General features: G+C 35.2%; 1 protein-coding gene across 2 annotated transcripts in view; it reads left to right on the top strand.

The window, feature by feature from the left end:
* The window catches only part of DHX29 (DExH-box helicase 29), a 42,578-nt gene that overhangs the window by 3,495 nt on the left and 19,853 nt on the right, over window positions 1-19,230 (top strand). The window contains exons 2-12 of one of the 2 annotated variants that reach the window (XM_012775691.3): window positions 2,225-2,298; window positions 3,582-3,695; window positions 4,992-5,121; window positions 5,832-5,977; window positions 6,907-7,035; window positions 8,789-8,915; window positions 9,636-9,797; window positions 11,880-12,045; window positions 12,293-12,416; window positions 13,663-14,271; window positions 15,918-16,061. In XM_012775691.3, the coding sequence (XP_012631145.1) occupies window positions 2,225-2,298; window positions 3,582-3,695; window positions 4,992-5,121; window positions 5,832-5,977; window positions 6,907-7,035; window positions 8,789-8,915; window positions 9,636-9,797; window positions 11,880-12,045; window positions 12,293-12,416; window positions 13,663-14,271; window positions 15,918-16,061 (1,925 nt within the window). The remainder of the gene's footprint in view (window positions 1-2,224; window positions 2,299-3,581; window positions 3,696-4,991; window positions 5,122-5,831; window positions 5,978-6,906; window positions 7,036-8,788; window positions 8,916-9,635; window positions 9,798-11,879; window positions 12,046-12,292; window positions 12,417-13,662; window positions 14,272-15,917; window positions 16,062-19,230) is intronic. The other variant, XM_012775693.2, reaches the window with a different exon arrangement.

Raw genomic sequence — 19,230 nt, 5'->3', positions numbered from 1 at the left:
TTTAGGTAACATATAATAAACCTACTTTGGGGCCAGGCACGGTGGCTCACGCCTGTAATCCTATAGAAAAAAAATTAGCCGGGCCTGGTGGCGCATGCCTGTAATCCCAGCCACTCGGGAGGCTGAGGCAGTAGGATCGCTTGAGCCCAGGAGTTTGAGGTTGCTGTGAGCTTGGCTGATGCCACGGCACTCACTCTAGCCTGGACAACAAAGTGAGACTCTCTCTTAAAAAAAAATAAATAAATAAACCTACTTTGGAAAAAAAAAGTACTCAACTCTTTGTAGTTCTTAATCTAAATGTAAATGTTCTCCTCCCATTCCTCTTTATCCAATTTGAAGGATTGTACACAGGGTAGTAGGCCAAGATTGTACTCTGATCTAAGATACAAAATTGTTGGTACCACCAAATGACTCTTGGCACAATTTTGGACTTTCTTGCCACTCTTATTTTTTCATTTCATTTGTTCATCAAAAAATTTTCAAACAGCTGATATATACCAGGCAAAATTTTACGCACTAGGGATACCACACAAACAAAACGGACAAATCTCTGCTTTCATGGAACTTATATTATGGTGAGAGTGTGGGTGGGGGCTGGAGACTTACATTTTGGGAGTGGAAGATAAACAGGTGAAATCTCTTTTTTTTTTATTTTAGCATATTATGGGGGTGCAAGTGTTAAGGTTACTTATATTGTGAAATCTCTTTTATATTGGATGATGGTAAGAGCTATGGGATTTAATAAAGCTAGTAGGCAAAATAGGGAGGAGGGTGGGGAGAGGTTCAGTTTTAAAAAGGGTGGGTCAGGCATCATATAGAAGGCGACACTTAAGCAAAGGAGGTAGGTAAAGTTACTTACACAGATAACTCATAAAAGAGCCTTCTGGGCAGAGGGAACAGTAAAGGCATTGCTATGCAAGGCTTTAAGATGCAAGGCTGGCATGTTCTAGAAATAGCAAGATCTTACCCATTCTGCCCTCTCCTTTGTCTTTCTGTTTCTGTGCTTTTGCCTTAGAAGTGCCACTACCTTTAGCTCAGCTGCTTTATCATGGAGTGAATGAGACCAAAATAAAGGTTCAATAATTTAAATTTTCACTTTTATCCAAAAGGCTTGTGTTTCTGAAAAATCCATGAACCTACTTGAAATTTAAAATCTCTATTATAAAATCTTATAAGACTTTATTTCCCTCTGGGGGAGGCCTGATGTCATGAATAAACTCATAAAAGCTATTATAAATATTTTTTTCTGGTCACCAATAAAGCACAGTCACAGAAGTCACAGAAAATAGTGACTTGGTAAAGATTAAATGGGGCAGGGTGTCTAATTTGGTTTGAAATAGGAATAGTTTCCCTTAAGAAACATTTAAGCTGATACGTTCTGAAGCAGCCAAGCTGTTGAAAGATCTGGAAACAGTATTTGTGGCAGAGGGAACAACAAGCCCAAAGACCCTAAGGTGGGAACAAGCTTGGCAGGTTGCAAAAAAGTGTTCCGAGTGGTTGGAATGAGAAAAGAAAAATGTTAAAATGATACTGGCGGTCTAGGGGAGGAGCCAGACCAAATGCAATGGGAAGTAGGGGGCTGGCGTTGGTATTAAATAGAAGAGAGACTTTAGCTGATTTATATTTCAAAATTAGTCAGGTAGCTCTAGCAGCATGTACAGCCTCATAGGCCCTAATTGCTCAGAGTATATCAATTTACCTTTATTCTCTTGGCATTCTGTACTTCCCCTTCATAATTTATTTGGGTAATTAGTTGCTTACTAATTACATTACTCCTCCAGAATGTAAGCCCTATGAGGTGATTTGTTATGGCAGCCCTAAGAAACTTGAGTCCAAGGGAAAAAGAGGATAGGAGGAGCTCCACCTTTGGAGAGAGGTGCTTTCTCTTTAAAATTTCCTGTCTTCTCTGTCAACAATCTAGTATCCTCTGAGAAGTCTTGCCTCAGCTAACTGCCAGCAAGAAAAGCATCTGGTTAAAAAATATGAAGATAAATTTAACCCAAAGGATATAAAGGCATTTGCAGAAACTGGTTAACCTTCAGAAATGCTAATTGGAAAAATATTGAAAATTTAGAGGGAGTATTACTAGATGGAGTTATTTGGTGAAGTATGGGGGAAAAACAGAAATCAACTATTTAATATTTAGCAGTCTTTAGAGGAAAATTAAAATAGCACATTGGGTATTATTAAATTGCCTTGACTATTTATTATCTATTATGTACAGGTCCAAAAATTTATAGTTTTAATTCTACAAATGATTCTGGTGGCCCTGCAAATCTGGATAAATCTATTTTGAAAGTAAGTAACCAAGGTTTTGAGTCATTTTAAGAAATGTTCTCTTCCCTTCCTCCCCCCCCAAAATGATTATATTCTTAAATAAAAGTAAACAATAGGGCATTTAAAATTTTTATAAATAGGCCGGGCGCGGTGGCTCACACCTGTAATCCTAGCACTCTAGGAGGCCGAGGCTGGCGGATCCCTCGAGGTCAAGAGTTCGAAACCAGCCTGAGCAAGAGTGAGACCCCATTTTTACTAAAAACAGAAAGAAATTAATTGGCCAACTAATATATATAGAAAAAATTAGCTGGGCATGGTGGCGCATGCCTATAGTCCCAGCTACTCTGGAGGCTAAGGCAGGAGGATCACTTGAGCCCAGGAGTTTGAGGTTGCTGTGAGCTAGGCTGATGCCACGGCACTCACTCTAGCCTAGGCAACAAAGCGAGACTCTGTCTCAAAAATAAAATAAAATTTTTATAAATAATACTAAGATCTTATCTCTACTAAATAGAAGTAAGTCATACACGTGTGTTGAGAATGTGTAAGAAATGAAGGAAGGTCTGGTTAAGATCCAAACTTCTAAGCATGGTTTGATGCTGGGTTATAATTTGTCTCTTTATATATGTTTCCCAGGCTAGACTGAATTCCTGAAGTATATTTTTGTGCTTAGTTCACAGTAGGCATTCAGTTAAGAAGTAATAAAAAGAAGGTATTTTTTGTGTAGGTAGATACTTGTATATTCTTAGGTTAAAAATAATGAAGAACAGAAGATAAAGTGGCCATTAAGAAAAATAGGAATCAAACTCTGAGAGCCAAAAGAATTTGTGTAACCTATCATTACTGTATATTTAGTTTTAAATTTCACTTGATTAACCCCTTTTTTAGTGTAGCATCCATTCTTTTGGCTGTGTGCTTGGACTGGTTTACGTGAAGGCAGATTTCTAGCCTCCATCCCTAAGAATTTCTGATTCAGTACATTTAGGATAGAGCTTAGGAATCTTTGTGATTGCAACCCAAAAGTAGTTAAAGGACAGTGTCTTAACATTGGCTTCAAGAGGCTTTATGAAAGGATTTTTTTCTTGCTATATGTTATCTTGCCACTTTTTCCATATCCCATTTTTTCTTCAATATGTGATAGAAATATGGTCAAATGAATGGCAGTCCAAAAAATGATAATTACTGTGTCTGATTTTAGCTGAAATTTTGGGCTTGGTTGGCAGAAATAATAGAAAATTCTATGGTTTGCTTCTGCTTTTTTTAATAATTTGGCTTCTAATTGATAATGACCTTTTTGGCTTCAACAGGTGGTAATTAATAACAAACTTGAGCAAAGAATTATTGGAGTGATTAATGAGCATAAAAAGCAAAATAATGACAAGGGAGTGATTTCTGGAAGACTTACTGCCAAAAAATTGCAGGTATTTTGCAAACTTTTTTAAAGTTCCTTGGTTTTATTGGAGCATTTTTAAGACAGTTCCACATGTGAGCCAAAAATGACTTTTTCAACTTTCATTGAGATTTTATGTAGGCCATTTCCATTTTTCAAGAATAGAGAAGGAATTGTGCCAGGTACAGGTGAACACATTAAAATTGGTGATATGAAAACCAAGTTATATTTCCAAAATTATATTATTGAGCACCTACTGTATTAGACTGTGTCCTGGGCACTTTGCTGACATTATCTCTGACGTAGCAATCCTGCAAGGTAAATGTATTTGGCCCCATTTAAGTGAAAGTATTAAGGCTTGGAAAGATAACATAAGTTATAGCCTAAGGTTATTAATAAGTAGTAAACAGTTTGGATTTGAACCCAATTCTGCCCAACTCTAAAGATGATGCTTTAGAAAGTACATTAAAATGCTTTATCTTGGTAGGGCTCAGTGGCTGGCTCATGCCTGTAATCCTAGCACTATGGGAGGCCAAGACAGGAGGATTACTTGAGTTCAGGAGTTTAAGACTAGCCTGAGCAAGACAGAGACACTGTATCTACCAAAAAGAAAGGGGGAAAAAAAAAAAAAAACCCAGCCAGGCATTGCAGCACCTGTAGCCCCAGCTACCTGGGAGGCTGAGGCAGAAGGATCACTTAGACCCCGAGTGTTGGAGGTTACAGTGAGCTACAATGACGCCACTGCCCTCTATCCAGGGTGACAGAGTGAGACTCTGTATCAATAACAACAAAAAAAAGGCAACTGAACACCCCTTCTCACAACCTAAAATGAAAAATTCTTTGTCTTTATGTATAAAGATACTCACTGATATTATAAGCACTGGTTATAATAAAAGAAAATATCCTAAATTTTCAGCCATAGGAAAATGTATAATTATAATAGGCCTACCCAATGGAATATGTATGTAACTTCAAAAATGAGGATAAAGAGTTTCCTAATAACTTGGGAAGATACTTAAAATGTTAAGTGAAATTTATTTTTATACAATCATAGAAATGACTGAAAAAGAATATACTACATTATAAATAGTGTCTATATAGTGAGAATATGAACAATTTCTCCTGGTCTTTTTTTTTTTTTTAAGATATATCTGTACCTTCCAGACTCTCAATTCAATGAACACATTTAACTTCTAATTGGAAAAAAAAAGATATTTTTGAAATTAGAATCTGTGTCAAGAGTTTTTAACTTAAAATGAATGGGAGAATAAAATTAGTTATGAAAGAAAATTGACAAATATGATTTTCTTACCTTTTGCTTTCATAGGATTTATATATGGCTTTGCAAGCATTTTCATTTAAGACTAAGGACATTGAAGATGCAATGACCAATACACTCTTACATGGAGGTGATCTTCATTCTGCCTTGGACTGGCTCTGTTTAAACCTTTCAGATGGTAAACAGCATCAACATTAAATTTTTTCAGTTTCTAAAATCTTTTGAAATAGTTTTAAGTATTCGTATCCACCTTTTGGCTTGCACTTAAGTTTTTTCACTGTTGTAATTATTTACTTTTAAAATGTTCTTACCTTTTTGTATTTTCAGTATATTCTCCTTGAAGATTGTGGTCTATGAAGGAAATTTTTGTGTGTGTTGCTTTCATTTTTACAATATACTTAGTACAACAGATTCTCAAAGTTTTCCTGATATATTAGGCTGTGTCTCCTGGTTTTGGTTTAGAAATTAGGGCTATTCTTAGGTAAATATTTCATTAACCAGAGGCTCATGGTTGTAATCTTTGGCAGGAATCTGGAGTGGAAATAGCTTGTGTCACCACTAATTAAGGATACTACCACATACTATGACAGACAACTAAAGAGTGGGAAGCACTAAAATCCTTTCATGAAAATTTAGGAGCTTAACATTGAGCATGAAATAAGTGGCCAAATACAAGTGGGCTAGCTATCATCAGTGAGTGTACTCACTTCTAATTTAACAGATAAAACCAAGAACATCATAGGATTTGTATTTTTGGGAGATGAGGAAATAGAAGAAAATTAAGTGCTGTAAGACTAGGCTGGGTTTATGTATATGCTTAACAAATGTTTGTTTGCTTTTATGTATCATATGCGTGTTTATTTTCAACACAGTTTCTGTTATTTTAAGATGCACTTCCTGAAGGATTCAGTCAGGAGTTTGAAGAGCAGCAATCTAAAAGTAGGCCAAAATTCCAGTCTCCTCAAATACAAGCCACTATTTCACCTCCATTGCAACCTAAAACCAAAAAACAGGAAGAAGACCCTAGGATTAAGGTAATTTAAGAATTAAACATTTAAAGTTCTATAAAATCGGAATGAAGCACATGTAATAGTTCATAATAGTATGAAAATTAGTTTTCTATAACATTTTTACTTCTTAAAAATAACTGTTTTGCCAAATATTTCTATTACTGTCTGTTTCAGTTATCTATTATTGCGTAACAAACCATCCCAAAATGTGGTGGCTTAAACGAACAATTTATTTCTCATGATTCTGCAGTCTAGGCTCGGCACAGCTGGGCTGTTCTGTTCCAGGAGATATCTTCTGGGGCTGGAATATCCAAAATGGCTTCTTCATGTACATGACTAATGCCTCGGCTGGAAGCTAACCCAGGCATCCCTTTCTCTACGTGGTCTCTTCACATGACTAGCGTGGGTTTTTTCACATATGGTGATCTCAGGGTGGTTGGACTCCTTACATAGCATCTGGCTTCAAAGAGCAAGTATTTCAAGATAATAAGCCTAAGTAAAAATTCTTATCAGGCCCCTGCTTTATCACTCCTACTAATGTCTCATGGATTGAAGCAAGTCACATGGCCAAGGGCAAAGTCTCTGGAAGGGAATGGCAGAAGGACATGAATACTGTGAGGTGTAGTTCATTGGGGCATTACATTTAAATATTTTACATGTTATAAAACATCTGTGGAAGCATCATCCTCATAAAACCACTGTATCTAAGGAATAACACTAGTTTTTAACAGTTCTCCTTTCATTCTTTTTTACCCCTTTATGTAAACATGTTCTTTGGATTCTGCAAGTGTAGACTTTTTAAAGTAATGTTGAGTTCAATTCACTCACTGAACAATAGAATATGATTTTTGAAGTTTATGTGTCTGATGTTTTTGAGTGTGAAGAAACTGTAAATACAGTGACAAGATAGTTTTTTAACTTTGGTTTTTCAGACATTTGTTTTCTCTTTCTAGCCAAAAAAGGAAGAAAAAAATATAGAAGTAAATATGAAAGAATGGATTTTGCGGTACGCTGAGCAACAAAATGAAGAAGAAAAGAGTGAAAACTCTAAAACCTTAGAAGAGGAGGAAAAATTTGACCCTGTGAGTCGAAATTTGTATTAGGCTTCTAGCTGGATATTCCTAGGCAAAGACATATTTACGTTTTTTGAGCATTAGTTTCCTAATTTTTAAATCGGAGAAATACCTCTGGGGTTGATGTGAAGATTAAACAAAATAACACTTAGATAAAAACTTGGCACAAAATAACTGCTTAATAGATGTTAATTACATTTCTCCCATGTTTAAGGACATAATCATCAATTATTTTTAAGTGATTATTATGTGTGAGGACTATGCTAAATTCTTCCAGTAATAAAAAAGGTAAAGCACATTCTTTTACAAAAGAAGTTCCTTTTATAAAAGGAACAAAAGAAGTGTAGAGAGAAAACAGACATAAGGTAAGATAAAAATATAAGGCAGAAAATAAGCTATTAAGTGAAAAAAGAAGTTAAAGGAAAGAATATTACAATAAATATATCTGACCAAGGACAGATAATCCACAATAATATAAAGAACTTTTAAGAAACAGACACTTCACAAAAGTAGGTATATGGATGGCCAATAAACATGTGAAAATATGTTCAATATCACTAGTCATTAGAGAAATGAAAACTAAAATGAGATACCACTATATGTCCATCTAAATGGCTAAAGTTAAAAAGATCGGTAACACTTGAGTGTTGGGGAGAATGTGGAGCAACCGGTAGGTACACTCATATATTGCTAATGGGAGTGTAAAATGGTACAACCACTTTGGAAAACTGGTCCTTTCTCAAAATTAAACATATCCTTACCATGTAACCCATAAGTCATTTGGGGGGGAGGGAGAATGGAGATTTACTGTTTAATGGGTGGAGAGTTTCAGTTTTGCCAGATGGAGTTCTGGAGATAGATGGTGGTGATGGCTGTACCACATATGAATGTATTTAATACCGCTAAACTGTACGCTTAAAAATGATTAGGGCGGTAAATTTTGTGGGGGGGAGATTAAGGAGTCAAAGGTGACAAAAGATGCATTAAGTGGAAGGATGTTGATATTAGTGCTAAGTACAGGAAAGGTGGAAAGATAAATATGATTAGGGTAAATTTGTGGAGATAGCTAACTCTCCTGTCTGTTACACTGTGTTGATATTTGCTTCTACATAAAATGGTCCCAGAATTCAGCTGCTTGTTTCTTTTCCCTTCCGCTTAACAGTTGTGTTCATAGCAGCACCACATATGCCATCATCTTCTCCACCTCATAATTTTATGCTTCTGATTTGCTGTCACTTACTAGTCTAAGGGAAAAACACAGTAATTTGAGTTTAAATTTAAACTCTCTCTAGTTTTTGCCTATCTTAGTCATATCCCTGACTATCTTCTGTAAGATAGAGATTATGTGACGGTAACTTTCAGATGAGTATTATTGTATTACATGTACTATCTTTACACATACTTGTAAAACAGTTTTTACAAAAATGAGCTCATACTTTTTATTCTCTAGTTTTCTTTATTTTATTAACATGTCAAGGATATTTCTCCCTGTGGATTACCCTCTTTCTTTTGCTACCTCATTTTATTTTCTAATGATTGAAATTTCTTTATAAAGATGTACCACATATGGTTTCCAGTTTTTCTTTTATCGTCAATGCTTCAGTAAACATCTGTGTACCTGCAAATGTGGGTGTTTGTTCCATTTCTCTATGAAAAATTCCTAAAATTAGATCTGCTAGATCACAGATTTTGATACACTATATTGACCATAGATAATCTTGCACTTCTTTTCATTTCCTCCTTGTGGTTTTATTTGGATCAGAACGAAAGGTATTTGCACCTTGCAGCAAAACTTCTGGATGCAAAGGAGCAAGCAGCTACCTTTAAACTAGAAAAAAACAAGCAAGGTCAAAAAGAGGCTCAAGAAAAAATAAGGAAATTTCAAAGAGGTAAATGCTTTCAAATTCTTAAATGTATAAATGTAATTGTCCTATATTTGGTGACTTTCCTAGAATAGAGAATGCCTCTTTTTAATACGTCTGCTCTTTTCTGACAGTTTATACCTGAGATTGGCAAACTTTTTCTGTAACTGGATAAATAGTAAATATGATAGACTTCATGGCCCATACAACCTCTATCACAACTCTTCAACTCTGCTGCATAAAAGCAGCCATAGACCATACAAAACAAATGGCTGTGTTCTAATCAAACATTATTTATTTATGGACACTGAACTATAAATTTTTACATGTCTCCAAATATTCTTTTTATTTTTTCAACCATTTGAAACTATAGAAACCATTCTAGCTTTCAAGCCATCAGAAACAGGCAGTGGACTAGATTTGGCCAGCAGTTTGTCAGCCCCTAATTAATACTACAAAATACCATCTCCATTCAAGAAAGAAAGGTGAATACAATTCCATGAGTATTTATTTCTTATGAAGATGTTTTTCTAGGCTTACTACATCTATTACACAATTTATTTTAAAGTTTTTGTATATATTGTGAAAGTTAATAAATTGCCTCTGACTTCTAGTGCAGATTCCTTGTAGGAATTACTAAATAGTTGGTTACAAGGAAAAAGAAGGAATGCTAACTGTTTTTGAACCATTTTGTACAATAAAAAGGCATAAAAAAATTGAAACTAAACTTCATCTATTTTTTGATAGAAATGGAAACTTTAGAAGACCATCCAGTATTCAATCCAGCCGTGAAAATTTCACATCAACAAAATGAAAGGAAAAAGCCTTCTGTAGCCACAGAAGGAGAAAGTGCTTTGAACTTTAATTTATTTGAAAAATCTACATCTGCTACCACTGAAGAAGAGAAAGGTAAAATGAAGGGAAAGTGGTCAGGGTGTAATTAATAATAAAATGTCAAGGAATATATAATTGTAAAAATTTGTTACTTTGCATTCTGGCAAACTACATAAGATGGCAGTGAAGTTACACCCGTAAGTTGTCTTGAAAAAGTACTATTAATAACAGTTACGATAACTTACATGGATAGCATTTTATAATTATAGGTATGTACTTTGCCTCAGTCTTCTCTCTCTCTAATCCATCTCCAAACTGCCAGAGTTATCTTTCTGCAACAGAGATCTAAACATGAATTTTCCGATAAAAACCTTTAGTGATTCCAAACTTACTGACATCAATAACAAGTCTTTTAGCATGGCATTCAAGATTTTTTTGCATTCTGCCACAATCTACCTTTTTATTTATTCTCTCAGCTATATACTTCAGCCCTGTCATTCTTTAAAATGTTTATTGTTTTATGGTTCCATTACTTTGCTCATCCCGCTAACCCTTACTTGACCAGCCTGTCACTTCAAGGCTCAACTAAAACAGCATTTCTGAATATTTCCCTAACTACTTCCACACCACCAGACAGAAGTAATCATATGCATCTTTGTGCTGCCAAGTAAATTATTGATATACATAGTATAATATTTATAAGATTATATTATAGTTAGTTGAATCCCACACTAAATTGTCAGTTTTTAAAATTCATTCTTTCAGTAGTATTTATTGAATCCCTATTGTGCAAAATGACAAGTGCTATGTGTACAGTAATGAAAAAAAACCTAGTCTCGGCCGGGCGCTGTGGCTCACGCCTGTAATCCTAGCTCTTGGGAGGCCGAGGCGGGTGGATTGCTCAAGGTCAGGAGTTCAAAACCAGCCTGAGCAAGAGCGAGACCCCGTCTCTACTATAAATAGAAAGAAATTAATTGGCCAACTGATATATATATATAAAAAAAAAATTAGCCGGGCATGGTGGCGCATGCCTGTAGTCCCAGCTACTCGGGAGGCTGAGGCAGGAGGATTGCTTGAGCCCAGGAGTTTGAGGTTGCTGTGAGCTAGGCTGACGCCACGGCACTCACTCTAGCCTGGACAACAAAGCGAGACTCTGTCTCCAAAAAAAAAAAAAAAAAAAAACCTAGTCTCTGCCTTCTTGTATAGTAGAAAAGATAAGGTTTAAATATACATAAATAATACATAATTACAAATTGTGCTATGTGCTATCAAAGAAGGGGCTTCTTATAGAGATAACAGGGGGATCTAACTTGGATTTGGGAGACCTTCCAGAAGACATTTACTTTGAGATCTGACAGATTAGATGTTAGCCTGGTGACAAGTTGGTGGAAAGAGCCTTCCGAGAGGATCACAGTACACTGCAAGTCTAAGGTGTAAAAGAGAGTAGCACTATTTAATAGAACTTCCAGTTATAGAAATATTCTATATCTGTGCTATCCAATGTGGTAGCTACTAGGCAAATGTAAGTATTAAGCACTTGAAATGTGACTAGTGTAACTGAGAAACTGAAATTTTTAATTCATTTACATTTAACAAGCCACTTGTGGCTGGTGGCTACTGTATTGGGACAGGCATACTTAGAGCATTTAAGGAATTGACTAGTGGCCAACGTAGTTATAGCATAGTGAGCTGAGGGAAGGGTGGCAACAGATAAGCAGAGATGGCCAATGGAGGGCTTTTAGGCAGCAGTAATTAATTTGGATTTTATTTTATACGTAACAGGAAACCATTGAAGGTGGTGGTGGTGGTATGGCTGCTGTTAAGCAGAGAAATGACATTTGATTTCTGGTTTTTTGATGATCGTAGCTAGAGGGTAGCCTACCAAACATTATAATTCAAAGTATCCTAAATTCATCACATGGATAGTATCATAGATATTTAGAACAACACATAAGTTCCTCAAAGATTGAGAATTGTCCATGGTTCTGTCCAGTAAGAGCATTTTGTTACTTCACTTAGAGCCTTTTTATCTGTTTTATCTTTACGTATTCTTTTCTAAAAGTACTGTTCCCAAAAGGGGGAGGGACTTTGAGCAAAGGAGAATTTATATTACTGCGTGGCCATTTTTAAAGAACCATTCTTTGTCTACCATTTTAGATAAAAAGAAAGAACCTCATGATGTAAGAAATTTTGACTATACTACTCGAAGTTGGACTGGAAAATCTCCCAAACAATTTCTGATTGATTGGGTCAGGAAGAATCTTCCCAAGAGTCCAAATCCTTCCTTTGAAAAAGTTCCAGTAGGTAGATACTGGAAATGTAGGTATGTTTTTCTAGTTAACTTAATGAACTTTTAGGAAGATGTAAGATAAAAATCTTTTGGTTTCCTATGAATTAAGTAGACATTTAGGAAGTTCTCTAATTCTGCATATCAGTTTCATAATGCTTATAAATTATCTAATACATGGTTTCCTTGGAAATATTTAAGTAACATCAATTAAGTTCAATGTTAATTGAATTTTTTATCTGACTTCATCAATTTTATTTTTTTATTTTTTGCTTCTTTGTAGAGTAAGGGTAATCAAGTCTGAAGATGATATCCTGGTGGTATGTCCTACGATTTTAACAGAGGATGGCATGCAAGCCCAGCATCTGGGAGCTACTTTAGCCCTTTATCGTTTAGTGAAAGGGCAGGTAAGACTGTCTAGGCCTAGGTGCTTCAAAAATCATTTGTGGAGTACTAAGTGTACTATGTTTTGTTGACATAAAACTATCTGCATGTGGAAGGTAGTATTTAATTATGGCCATCTATGCCAATTTTCTGTTTACTGTTTTCTTCTGTTTAATCTTTAGTTCTGATTATTCATAATTTGTCTTCCTTTCAACCGTAAACACAGCTCAGTCTTTCTCTCCTTCTTAGACCAAAAGTCTGAAAGGGACAATATGATTGATTCAACTTTTTGGACTATACTAATTTACAGATTCAAAATAGTTGTGCTAGTTGAATTAAGATTTTTAAAGTTTGTTTTCCTTTAATGTTATCTCTCAACTTTAAAAACTTATAGACATTGGTTCCATTTTTCAATTTTAAGTTATGTTAACTATGTACTTCCAGTTTAAGGAAGGATTAAAATGCTGCTGGAGGAAGCTCTTCAAGAGAACACAATGCCCTTCTTAAATTCAGATTATCAATATTTTTTTTACAATAAATGTGTATATCTTTAAGAAATTAGAACCATTGAAAATTTTCAGCACTGATTAAGTGCAACTCTAAATAATAGTTCCATTCTACTTTCTGACAGTAAATGTTCTTAATGTATTTATTTTTATTTTGGAAAATAAGATATTATAACTTGTGTTTACTTGATAAAAATGACTGTCAATGTCAGAGATAATTGTGCATTCTTTTATAGCACAGAATTAGAATAACTTAGATTCTAGCCAGTGTGGTTCATTTAAAATACTTTGACCTGTAACGTTATACAACTGCTAGAATGTCAAAAGGAAGCTTTATATGTTTTAGAAATGCTCTATGGTTCACCTACATTTTATATAGCACCACTGCAGGAATGAATAATAAAACATTTATTCAGTAGTCTGCTGTGTCCAGGAATAGGCACTTCATATGTATTAACTTAAAGTTAACCTCAGAACATTCCTATAAGGGAGATACTATTGCTAACCCCATTTTAAAAATGCAAAAGCTGAGAGGCATATATAGGTTAAGTTACTCGCCTGGGATCATACAGCTAGTAAGTCCAGAAGCCATATAGTATGCTATTTTTGAATTTGCATCATATGTATATTAAAGTAATAACTTAATAGTTTAGGACCAAATTTCATTTTAAGAGGAATGTAGCCATCCAAAGTTCTAACCAATTGAATTCTGATATTCAATAGTTACCAAAAATAATGCATTGCTGTTTTTTTCCCCCTTTAGTCAGTTCATCAGTTGCTTCCACCCACTTACCGAGATGTTTGGCTGGAGTGGAGTGATGCAGAAAAGAAAAGGGAAGAATTAAATAAAATGGAAACCAATAAACCACGTGATCTTTTTATTGCTAAACTTCTTAATAAATTGAAACAGCAGCAGCAGCAACAGCAACAACAACATTCTGAAAATAGAGAAAACTCTGAAGATCCTGAGGAATCTTGGGAAAATTTAGTTTCTGATGAGGATTTTTCTGCACTGCCTGTGGACTCAGCAAATGCGGAAGATTTGGAACCTGTTAGAAATCTCTTTAGAAAGTTGCAAAGCACACCTAAGTATCAGAGACTTCTAAAGGAAAGACAACAATTACCTGTGTTCAAACATCGGGATTCAATTGTTGAAACTCTTAAGAGGCACCGAGTAGTGGTTGTGGCAGGTGAAACAGGAAGTGGTAAAAGTACTCAAGTACCACATTTTCTCTTGGAAGATTTACTTCTAAATGAGTGGGGAGCAAGTAAATGCAACATTGTCTGTACCCAGCCCCGAAGAATCTCAGCAGTGAGTTTAGCCACCAGAGTGTGCGATGAATTGGGCTGTGAAAATGGACCTGGAGGAAGGGTAAGCTGTCCTTCAACTCCACCTCAGTGAACGATGACATTGCTCACCTTTGCTCTTGGTATCCAAATGAAACCTGTAACATATATGAGTTTTAACTGCTACTGGTTGTTCAATAGTACATTTCAGGCACTTTTCATGTTTTCTTTGATAGATGTGTTAATATGCCTCTGTCCTTAATACAAAAAGGGTTATCAGTAATTCTGTCATTAAAATTCTCATCTAAAAAAAATATGTTAACTTGAGTGATTAAATATTCAAATATGTTACACACTAAATTGAACATTCAAAAAATATGGAGAAATTCAAATTTGACTTATCTCATATATCTCAAATATATGCAGATCTTTTCTGTGGAATGTATCCTGAATGATCTTTGTTAGTTCTTTTCAATGAGCAGATGGGGAAAAACAACACAGAGATGAAAGTGGTAGGCCAGGCACGGTGCCTCGTACCTATAATCCTAGCACTCTTGAAGGCCGAGGCAGGAAGATCGCTTGAGGTCAGGAGTTTGGGTCTAGCTTGAGCAAGAGCAAGACCCTGTCTCTACTAAAAATAGAAAAATTAGCCTACTCGGGAGGCATCACTTGAGAGGATCACTTGAGACCAGGAGTTCGACATTGCAGTGAGCCATGATGATGCCACTGCCTTCTAGCTGGGTAACAGAGTGATACTCTGTCTCAAAAGAAAGAAAGAAAAAATACTGGATTATTTTCAATCCCTGCATTTTTTTTTAAATGGGAAAAGTACTTAAATAGCTACTGTCATATATTTTGTCATGCAGGTTTACACAAAACTGGCCAAACCTTAATCAGAGTGACTGTAAATTGTGGGAATTAATTACACTGATTAGAACCAAATACAGTGAATTGAAAGTTCATATAATTCAGATTATTATACTTTTAATTGTTCTTTCTGGAGATGGTATGTAATATTTTTGTCTCTAGGATGGGTACCCCTTTGTTAACAATTTTTTATTTAGCAAATTGGGTTTCTGTTATGGAACAAAGGAGGATAAAAAGGTACAGTTTCTGCCTAAGAGGATGACAGACTTGTACAAATAAGACAAAGGGATGATTGAAAGAGTAAGAAAATGTGATAGGAATAGATGCAACATCAAAATTCCCATTAGGCACCACTGGTATGATAATGGGGGCAAGTTTTATGATATCTTGGTAGAAAAGTAGACCAAATTATAGAAGCTGTGCTAAAATTCTGTACCTGAGTACTTCAGTACTTTGCTCTATTACGAAATTAGTTGAACATCAATTATGTTTTCATAATTATATTAATGATACTTGAAGAAAATGAATAGCTTTTTCTCAACACCATGAAAAGAACAAAGGTTTTTCTGCTTAAAATTACCAAAACAAATTTTATAGTTTTATATTATATAATTGAACACCATGGAAAATACTTTTAGTAATAAATTGCACTAAATAGATTGTAACGAATTGCACTAAACAGATTGACTACTAATATATTTATTACTCATAAATGCAATTATTTATTACTAATATAATAAATTGCACTAGATTTGCTTAGGCTGCTCCATATAGTAGCAAGAAGAGCAGTTATGCTTCTTTACTTTTTAAAGCTTATTTCCCAGATTACTTGAGAGAATCTAAGGCCTTGTATTCTTCCTTCAGAATTCTCTGTGTGGATATCAGATCCGAATGGAATCTCGAGCTTGTGAATCTACCAGGTTACTATATTGTACAACAGGCGTTTTGCTAAGAAAACTTCAAGAAGATGGTCTTCTAACTAATGTATCTCATGTTATTGTGGATGAGGTGAGTAGATTTTATAGTTGCATCCAGAAACATGAAAAATTTTTGTATTAAAGAGATGTTACTTTTAACATTTTCTTTGTGCTTACCAAATGCCAGATACTTCATATATAATAATGTAATTTCCTCTAACAAATGTCTCATGTTAATTGATTTATTTCATAAATACTGTCTATTTGCTATATGCAAATTATTTTATACATAAATTCATTTAATCTTTCCAGCAACCCAATGAAGTAGATATTATCTTTATTTGATTTTTTTAAGAGACAGGGTCTAACTCTGTCACCCAGGCTTGAGTGCAGTGGCACAATCATATCTAATTGCAGCCTTGAACTCCTGGGCTCAAGCAACCCTCCTGCCTCAGTCTCCCAAAATTCTGGGATTATAGGCATGAGCCACCACACCCAGCCTATCTTTATTTTAAATTGAGGTACAGAAAGGTCAGATAGTTTGCTTGCTTGTGTTCACCTCACCAGTAAATTCTGTGGCTAATGGTTCAAACCCAGGCAATCTGGCTCCAATCTGTGCTCTTAGCAGTATACTGTCATCTTAGCTGTTACATTTAGTTGTTAAATGATCTGCTCTAATTCTTATAAAGGATAAGAAATCTTCATCAATATGTCATTTTCTCTATAGATATGCCCTACTTGAATCAAATTTGAATGCACACTTGAATTATGCCAAAAGTTTCACATTAGAATTATTTTTAAGTGACGTAATATCCTAGTCTGTGTAAATTAATTTGCTTCTTTCAAGAACAGACAAGATAGGCCGGGCGCGGTGGCTCACGCCTGTAATCCTAGCTCTTGGGAGGCCGAGGCGGGCGGATTGCTCGAGGTCAGGAGTTCAAAACCAGCCTGAGCAAGAGCGAGACCCCGTCTCTACTATAAATAGAAAGAAATTAATTGGCCAACTGATATATATATAAAAAAAAATTAGCCGGGCATGGTGGCGCATGCCTGTAGTCCCAGCTACCCGGGAGGCTGAGGCAGAAGGATCACTCGAGCCCAGGAGTTTGAGGTTGCTGTGAGCTAGGCTGACGCCACGGCACTCACTCTAGCCTGGGCAACAAAGGGAGACTCTGTCTCAAAAAAAAAGAACAGACAAGATATATGGCATTTCTGTTACTCAGAAAATACTAAAAATTTTGCTGATGTAAAGTTTTTGTGAATGTTAATTCACTAAATTTAGAAAGCAATAGTAAAAGTTTAGTCATTCATTGATTTTTAATTAATAGACTACATATAGATTATTGGGTTATTTTCTTTCTTTTGGGTCAAAAATATTAGAGGCATAGAAGGGAAAATGAAAATAAAAATTATAATCTCATGATCCAGGAAAAAAATGTTAATATTTAATTTGTATATATTTATATATATGTGTATATTTAGTATGTATATTTATTTTAAAATAATATAATAAAAAGCAGTCTTTATTCCCTAATGGGGAAGGAAACTACTATTACCACTAAGATGTCAAAGAGAAAGGGGCTGGATGGCTGCTTTAGCAGCCCCATGGATAACTGTTTTTCAACAGGGGCATGCAGAAAGGGGAATGTCAGAATGGTGGCTTTGCTTGGCCAACACCTAGATTTAATCAGTATCGTCAAGGGTCAACATGAGCCAAAATGCTAGTATATCTATTTATAATGAGAAATTTTTACTGCTAGGTAAGTTAGTTGAAATATTTGTATCAACTAGCAGTAAGTTCTCTTAGAATCCCAAATTATTACCAGAAAATTGATTGGTAAATATAGACCAGAGTGAACGCTAATTTGAAAACCAGACCAACTTCAGGAAGCTGTATGTTCTTTGATGGTTTGATATTAGACATGTTTAACTTAATTGAGCTTCATTGTGATGCCATCAACCTCTTGAACAATACATTAAGAGTAAAAAAAAAAAAAGCCCAGCAAAATTCATCCTGTTAAATATAAGGGTATAAGAGATTTGGGAGCAGAGTTCATTACATTATGTAGGACCCTCTTTATAAAGATGCTCAGAATAATGCTTCTTGTGGCCTTACTATCAGGAACTGTTGTATGATTTGGTTTTTCTTCTTTAATTCTTATCTATATAAATTACTACCTATTTGATGAGGTTTTCCAGATCTATATCATCTATCAGGAACTTCCCTGAGCTTCAGACATAAATAGCCAACTACCTTTTAGATACCTTCAGTCTCAGCAACTTCAAACTCAGCATTTCCAAAACTCAACATCTTCCCTCCCTGCTAGTCTTTTATAACTTGCTCTTCCTCCTCTCTTCTGAATCTCAGTGAATGATCCCCACAATCACCTGGTCAAACCGCCAAAGTAAAAACGTCCAAGGTTTTTCCTTCTTTTTCCCACATTGCCTCCATCCAATTACCTCGTCCTTTTATTCTGCCTTTCTCAAATGCATTCACTTTTCTTCATATTCACCAGTGTTATCCTTGTAGAGGCCACCATTATCTCTTTAATTACTAAAGAAGCCACTAATTAATTAAATTTCCTGCTTTCTGCTTTGCTCTCCACCACATTCTCCACATTGTAGCCAGACTTACCCTTTTTAAAATAAAACTCAGATCACATGATTCCTCTGTTTCACAATGCTTTAATCACTCTCCTCCCTGACTCCTTAGGGTAAAGTCTCAACTCCTTACCATGATTTATAGGGCATTACGCAGCAGTATATTTAGTACCTATCTAGTTTTATCTCTTGCCCATCTGTCATCCCATTCTCAAGTCATTGTTTTTGTTTTTCCAGTTTTTGAAATGATTATTATCCCTCTTTCCACCATGTTTTTGTACACAGTGTCCCTTGACATGAACACTTTTTCTTTCCTTTCTCATCTGTTTCTTCCTCCTTTTTTTCTTTTCAAACTCACCCTTAAGTTCTCAGTATCAATGGCAATTTGTCTTAGTAACCTTCCTGACCATCTGGATTAGCTACCCTTCATATGTAATTTCAAACCATCCTGTACAATACCTTCTTACTACACTAAAAACTTACCTCAAATGAAGAGAACTTGGTCTTGGTTCACTTTTTAATCTCCAGTATGTAACACAATGGTGAGTACTTATTATCTGTTAGTCTCTATTCTAAAGGCTTTGCATTATTTCTTTTGATTGTCACAGCTCTATGAAGTTTGCATTATTTGTATTCTTTTGTAGAAGAAATAGACCTAG

The sequence above is a fragment of the Microcebus murinus genome, chromosome 11 (genome assembly GCF_040939455.1).
Source record: "Microcebus murinus isolate Inina chromosome 11, M.murinus_Inina_mat1.0, whole genome shotgun sequence".
Taxonomy (NCBI): Eukaryota; Metazoa; Chordata; class Mammalia; order Primates; family Cheirogaleidae; genus Microcebus; species Microcebus murinus.
The sequence above is the reverse complement of the archived record's forward strand: the minus strand, read 5'-3'. Positions and strand labels throughout refer to the sequence as shown.